The 7985-nt window shown below is 37.3% G+C and overlaps 1 protein-coding gene across 1 annotated transcript in view; it reads right to left on the bottom strand.

The window, feature by feature from the left end:
* The window catches only part of LOC107653336 (PDZ and LIM domain protein 7-like), a 32745-nt gene extending 25241 nt beyond the window's left edge, over positions 1–7504 (bottom strand). Inside the window, exons 1-2 of the mRNA XM_016440026.1 lie at positions 7368–7504; positions 4307–4405 (exon numbers count right to left, since the gene is read on the bottom strand). Of these exons, the coding sequence (XP_016295512.1) occupies positions 4307–4405; positions 7368–7388 (120 nt within the window). The 5' untranslated portion in view covers positions 7389–7504. The remainder of the gene's footprint in view (positions 1–4306; positions 4406–7367) is intronic.
* Positions 7505–7985: the final 481 nt, after the last annotated feature.

Raw genomic sequence — 7985 nt, 5'->3', positions numbered from 1 at the left:
TGTGGTTTAATGTGCATTTAGGTGTGATGAGCCCTAATATATATATATATATATATATATATATATATATACACGTTTTATACTTTTTAGCAAGGATAAATTAAATTGATCAAAAGTGACAGTAAAGATATTTACAGTGTTACAGAAGATTTCTATTTCAAACAAAAGCTGTTCTTATTAACTTTTTATTCATCAAGAATCTTAAAAAAGGTCGTTTCCACAAAAATATTAAGTAGTATAACCATTTTCAGCATCGATAAGGAATGTTTCTTGAGCATAAAATATAATAGGATCATGTAACACCGAAGACTGGAGTCTTCAGCTTTGCCATCACAGGAAAAAAAATTACATTTGAAAATATTAAATTAAAAAACTGTTAATTTAAATTGTAATAATATTTCACAATATTACTGTTTTTTGTTTTTGCATCTATTTATTTGTTTGTTTGGATTTTTGATCAAATACATGCAGCATTGATCATAAAAGACTTCTTTCTAAACCAAGTCATCAGCATTTAAGGTCTGTTTTCCTTCAAGAAAAAGACTTTATACTCTTATATCTTCAATAAATTGGATTAAGTCAGCTTTTAAAAGCACACTAGCATGTAGATGACCTCAAAGCTAGAAGACATTGACTAAAAGCCACAAAACTCTAACTTTAATTTTATGGGGTCTCTAACCTCCAGAGTATTATGCACAAAGTAATAAATGTTTTCAAGCGAGCAGACCAGCTTCAGTTCAGCTTAACGTCACAGTGCCGGAACCCCAGGGAACAAATCACAAAAGAAAAACTCAAACTGTGCTCTAAACTTCTAAAGATTACATCATATATAATTTTCTAATTGCAGTTGTGTTTAATTTCAGCTGAATGGCATGTTGCCTGCTAATGCAAACCAGATGGACATCCACTGAAGCAAATACAAATCATAACATTTGTACACTGGAATGATTATGGATTTCATAGCTAGTACACAAAGATCCATCCTTCTCTGTGCGCGTCATCTGTAGGTTTCAGGTTGCTTTCACCATGAAAGTCTTCCTTTGAGGTTCAAGAACCAATGCATCTGGTTTTGGGAATGATTTGAGACATTAATGGATAGTGGATGCAAAAGTAGACAAAGGGCTGCTCTGTTGCCAGGAATAGGAAAGCAGCGTTAAAATCCCAGGAATGCTGAAGAAATGTGCCGATGTGTGCAATGGAAAGTGAACAGGAGGAGGAGGAGGTGGAGGAAAGTAGGAATAAAGGAAAATGCTCTGAGAAATATTAAGGCCAAACCAGCTTCCAAATACCATTAGCTGATGAACTGAATCCCTACTTTTGACATGGGAAAAACTCAATCGCTAATGCTGCGAGACTGTATTAGAAATACGAGACTAGGGTGGGTTTTTTGAGCATTATGTGGTTTCTAGGGTGTTACTAGGTGGTTACTTAATGGCCCAAGTCAAAAGAGGCCAAACCAAAGACATGCACTAAATATAGCTCGGTCCCTCATTTAAAGGCACCGTTCACCCAAAAATGAAAATTCTTGTAATCATTTACTCACCTTCATGTTGTTTCAAATGTTGTACTAATAACACTGGTTAATCTTCAAAACACACATTTAGATATTTTTAAATGTAATCTGAGAAGTTTATGTTCCTCCATTTAAAGTCCAGGTAACCAAAACCTAAAAGATCCAAAAATCCATATGAATAGAGCGGTACAAGCCTAAATTATATTTGTTGATCATATAAAGCAATCGTATCTCTTCACAAGACTTGGATTAAACCTCTTGATTCATATGGATTTGTTTTACAACGCCTTTGTTTTACAATGCTCTGGTTACCTGGACTTTCAATGGAGAAATACTTACATGAGGGTAAGTAAATGAATATAGAATTTTTATTTTTGGGTGATTTACCCCCTACCCATACAGGATGACAGTGCATGTTTAGACAAAAACAAATAAATCAAATTGCTTTGAAAATAATAGCAATCTCTCCTCACCTCAATTACTATTTTTCATGCCTGTATAGCACAATCAATGCAGGATGTGTTACATGACAAAGTTTAAAACACAAGATTAGTGGTTTGTTCAAATCCTTAGCAAGCACCACCAATTATTATGTTTAACATCAAATGTTCAAGCAGTCTCTATAAATAAACCACGGTTCCAATTCATCCCTCTCCTGTTTGAATGGCGGCCTTATGCGCCTAAGCCCATAAAACCTCACTCTTTAACATCTTTGTTCTCCCACTGAGGAGAAGGGGGGAAACAGACCACCCGTCTTCAAATTACTCCACTTTAGAACCTGTGGACAGAGCATATCTTCATTACCTTATGACCTGTTTAGACCCAGCGTGATTCAACACTGCATAACTTGACAGTTCAGCACTGTAAGAGGGCGTAGACTTCCGTCAAGATGAATGAACCACCGCCCTTCATATCAGACTAACAAATCACCTTCAACAGCATAGTATAATCTCAAACGACAGAACAAACACAGCTAATGATTCACCTCCTGTCACGCTAATGACTCGCTGATGTCAACCTGAACACAGGAAGCTGTCTGGCTGTAACATTCCTTTGAAAATTATTAAATAATTTTCACGTCTGTCAAGAGGTGAGGGCGACTGAGGAATGAAGTGTTTATTTTACTGTGTTGTACCAAACCTACGGCACGTTTCAGTGTAGGTCATGTGATTAATATTAAGGTAGTAAATGGTCATAACATGCCAGTTTGGTGCATTACAATAGAGATAGTCATTTTGAGGCCTTACATAGAGAGCCACTGAACTATAAAGTGAATAAATGATCCATCAGAATGGACTTCTCTCTACTTTTAGCAATTTTCCATTTCTTTGAAGTAACGCTGAAGTGGTTCCTGCAGTTTTACTCAAAAATCAGAAGATAGCCTTCATTTTTAAAATGATAGGCATCATTTTTGCCATGTTAGCTCTAGCGTGAGGAGATGCTGGTATCTGCTCAATCCTGTAATGAAATCATTCTTCATAAACACAAGATCCTGCACTGCGCTTTATGAGAAGATAAATCAGGTTAGGAATGACACGCACAGACACGCTCCTGCTATTGCATAACATCTGGCAGTAGCAGGCAGCTTTACGACCAGCTCTCACACTGACGGATGAAGTCACCATTTTGACTGAAGCAGACATTTAAGGGAGTGTTAGTGCAAGTCAGCTAAACAGATGTGCATGGCTGCACGTTATACTACCAAGTCAGACAAAGCAAGGGAAATGGTGAAAATGTTGTAAAGTCTAGCAGAGCTAAAACCATAGAAAATCTAGCTGATATTGTTTCCTTGATATTTAGAAGCTGATATTCACATAAAAGAATTTAAAAACAGTAAATGAGACATCTATTACCAAATGGCAAAGCTTTCAGGACATTTTTCAACTTCAATGCCATTTGTAATAAAATTAAACATGTCATTGGGCCATATACATGTCCATACATGAAGACACAAGACTTGTTAAAGGTGAAGTATGCAATTTCTGCCACACTAGCATAAATGAGCGAAACTGACTGTTTTCAAATAATTTTCTCAAACTTGTGCGGAGGTGTGCTTCTTGTACAATGATGTAACTCACTGCTTAACTACTGTAGAATGATTCTTTGTTGGAGAAATGTACAGGCAGCATTTTTATCCAAACCAAGGCCTCATTGTATTCATATACATACAAAATGACCTTTCAGGTCCACAACAGCACTAGCTACCAGAGCTTGTGTCTATACTACAAACAACACTGCTCATACAAGGAATGGAACTTCTGCATCTGGACCTGATCTGTTCAATATGCTCCATTGGAGGTGCTATTAAGACAGGATTCAATGACCTTAAAGAGAGAACAACGCATGCTGGAAACTAAACAAAGCATAACATATCCTTGTGAGGAGACATCTGAATGGAGTTCTGAAGCAGCCCTTTTCTTATGGGGTTGATATCAAGCGGTGACATGTTTCTGAAGGAATGCAAGTTTTGAAATAGACCTCATGAAGCACTGAGCACACTTTTCTCATTAACTCTATTGCATTTCCTTATGAGGTGTGTTTGATGGCTTTCTGCGTGCAGAGGCGGGACTGTAACCTGACACAGAATTGAATGAAATTGGATGAAAACACCTTGAGTGAGTGATGGGTTCATGTTATCTAAATTAAGTCTGCAAAACGCCTTGTTCATCATTTGTCAAACTGAAAGGGAACAAACGAGATGAATACATCATTTATAAGCAGCTAACAGCTTAAGCTGTAAACAAAACAATGGGTCTATTACCCATCACTACATCCAAGATGGAGGTCACTTACTCTTGACACGGTCAGGGGCATGTTGAAGTCCTTGCCTCCCTGAAGCCGAAAACCCCAGGGAGCAGGTCCGTTGAGCGTTACACTATATATATTCATGGCCTAAAGAGAAAACAAACACAGAAGAAAGATTAAAGTTTCATTACATCACAGTAATAATATTATAAGTGATTCAGAGCTCCTAACAAGGCTGAAACCAAACATTCCAGACCCACACACGTGAACCGTGTCTGGTATGCTGTTGACGTCTGACTGTCCGTGAATTAAACCCAACAAACTTTTTTGGACTGGAAGATACATTGAACAATTATATAGTAGAATATTTAACAATATATAGGATATTCAAATTTACCCTCATTCATATAGTACACTCACATAAAGCTATACTAGAAAGAAATACTAGACAATTCTAAAAAATAAAAAAAAACGTTTTTTTTTTTTTTGGCATCTGTGGCTCCATGAAGAACCTTTAACATCCATGGAACCTTTCATGCACAAAAGAAAAAAATGGTTCTTTTTAGAAATCTTCACTGAAAGTTTCTTTGGGGAACCAAAAATGGTTCTACTATGGCATCACTGCGAAAACCCCCTTTTGGAACTTGTATTTTTAAGTGTACACCAAAACTCATCTCTGTGGTTCCTTAAACAATGTTATCACAAAGGTCTCTATATAAAGTTGGATATCCAACTTTATTTGCCTACATACAGCACACTCACATTAATCAATGTGAACTACAGCAAACCTCAACTGCTTGATTGGTTATATCATCACAAAATGTAAATTATATTATCGCCCAGCTCTAATCTGCTAAATGTGACTAGGCATGAAGATTTCTATAAAGCTGGTTTGAAATAATGTGTACTGTGAAAAGCGCTATACAGATAAATTTGACAATTGAAAGAAAGTTTTCAGGTTTTAATGCATTTGGCTCAAGATTAACATTACTGAAACCATTTGAAAACACTTTTATTCCTGCGTGACCAATTGTTCACGGTTAAACAGTAGTGTTCGTGGAGACATTTGAGAACCGGCTTATTTAAATTAATTATCAGGTAGGTGACAGAAATAAGCACCTATATACTTCCATTGCGTGGTGAACTGCAAATTACTGGTCAGTGATACACAATGAAAGTGCACATTATCTACACTCTAGCAAATCTGTGAGAACCCAGAACATTTTAAAAGCTCAACATAGATTTATAGCACTCAGTGGCTGTTCGCATAAAGCATACGCTCAATGACCCACTTATGTGTGGTGACAGCAGATTAATTTAACAACTAATGAGCCATTTTATTCCTGAAACACTCAAATAATCCACTGCTGGCACCTCCAGCACACCATTGCATCACTGTGTTAATTATGCTACAGGTTGGTACAAGAGCAAATAGTAACATGACATAAAACTGAAACCAAAGGATGAGCAGAGACCCCCAAATTATGACATTTTCCCACTCCCTGTGACTTATGGTCCTCAAACTCCAGAGGCTATCCTATCCCACATGGAGTTTACCTGTTATAGGGTGGCGTGCCACACACATACCTTATGCCACGGGCCAAACTTGTCACCCAAACCTCCAGAAAACCAAGTGGAAATCTGGCACTGCGAGACAGCCTGACTTTCTCACTGCTGGCAAAGCTCAACTCCCTGCCCTCCTTCTTTGTGACACGGGTTCGCTCCACGTCTCTCTTACTCCACAGGCTATATAAGGAATGTAAAACTACACCAAACTATTTCAGCCCAACACCCACGAGTCACGGAGAGGGGGAAGAGAGACCGAGAGAGAGAGGGAGGGAAGGAAGGAAGGAAGAGAAAACATCTACTACCTCAGATTCTCTGGCTCTAGATGTAACATTTAAACCCATAAACTACTAGAAAAAGTCATCAGAAGGCAGGTTGGATGGGTGGGAAGCCAAATGAACATTCCTCTCAATGCGGATACCATATGTTTCATGGTTGCACCCACGGTTGGGTATATGACAGCAACTTGAGAGTGCAGCAGCACTGTTTTGCCCTGCGGTAAAACTGCAATTGAGAATACATTACACATTCTTTTCGCACGGTGCGAATAACATATGTTTTAGATGGCAAAACCGTTACCACCCAAAGCAGGTTATGTCATTGAATACAATTTGAGAGGACAAAACTGCTGCTGTTGTCGTACCCTGCGGTAAAACTGTAATTGAGAGGGCACTGTACTTTCTCAAAGGTCTCTTTTCTGGCGCATTTCAATTTTCCATGAACTACCTCCAATTTCATACAGTCCTTTGTAAAAAATAAAAAAAAACAAAAAACATAATAAGAATAAATTATTTTAAAATAGCATTCATTCATAAGTCTGACATTTCATCCTCTGTGGTGAATTAGAATGCTGTGCTTAAGAACTGATAAAACTGAAAAAGGACATTACACATAAAACAGTTAAGTGTTCAAGCAGTCTAAATTAATTTCTGTCAATTGGGTTATGTGAGTGCAAGAACAAATCCTGTACTTTGCAAACTGCATGTAACTCAGTATTGTCCTATAAACTATACATAAACTATAATAATTTGTATTATTTTCTTCAGTAAGAGGAAATACGACAAAAGTCAAGGCCTTTGATCATTGAAACTAAATACAATCTGCAGTAAACTTGGATTTATCTCTGTAATCATGATTTACAACTAAAAGATCATTTAAAAAAAATCAATGTCCTACAGAGACAATATTTAGTTCTTTAGAGAATCCAGATTAGATGCAAAACCACATTAATATGTAAACTAATGTATTACTAATTGCCTGTTAGGAAAAGTCCCAAAGTAACCAACGCATTCAAATGAAATTAGGCTACTGTATTAACATGCCGCATTAAATCATAAAGCCACATTTTAGCAATCTTAATTACATCATAAATCAAATACACACAGCTCAAACTGATGCTGAAGTTTGCCATCGTAACCAGTTATAATCTTCTGTAATACTTCTCATTAGAGAGACTATGTAACCTAGAAACGTGATACACTCTTCTTTAAAGCTCGGCTGCAGCCGGTACATCCAAAAAGAAGTTGGGAAGCAGTGCGTTTACCTCTTTCGGATCGGCAGACATCGCAGCCTTCTGTCTTCTGATCTGATGGGCTGTTATAAGGAGATCAAGTAAACTTCACAACTTTCTGGACTTGGGCGTCAGGTCGCGCAGTAGCCGCAGGTTTTCCCTGTTGGATTTTCTTTAGTAGGACTCTGATTATACGTCATGCGTCACGTGGAGGCCTGACGCACGGGCTCGGTGGGCTGTGCGCGCCCCCCTGGCCAGACTCACATATGTGCTATGATGTGTTTGAGTTTCTATATAAATTCAAAGAGGATCTATTACCCTCCAGCAGGCACTCATGTCTTTGTTGAATACAGCCACAGTTATTTTTTATTATTATAACTATTATTTTATTTTATTTACTCCAGTCATTTATGTCAAATATGTATTTACCAACAATAATTCAGTGTTTATGTAATTCTTTAATGTATTTAAGTATTTGTTTGTTTATATTTCAGTAGGATTACATTATATTGTTATATTTTCTATTCTATTATTTAAAGTTTCTTTCTTGATCCATTACAAATAGAAATCCAATACAGATCCAAAACAGATTGTGTGTGTGTGTGTGTGTGTGTGTGTGTGTGTGTGTGTGTGTGTGTGTTGGGGGGGGTT

The sequence above is a fragment of the Sinocyclocheilus anshuiensis genome, unplaced genomic scaffold (genome assembly GCF_001515605.1).
Source record: "Sinocyclocheilus anshuiensis isolate Anshui unplaced genomic scaffold, SAMN03320099.WGS_v1.1 scaffold103, whole genome shotgun sequence".
Classification (NCBI taxonomy): Eukaryota; Metazoa; Chordata; class Actinopteri; order Cypriniformes; family Cyprinidae; genus Sinocyclocheilus; species Sinocyclocheilus anshuiensis.
Note: the sequence above shows the minus strand (reverse complement) of the source record. Positions and strands in the feature narration are given on the sequence as shown.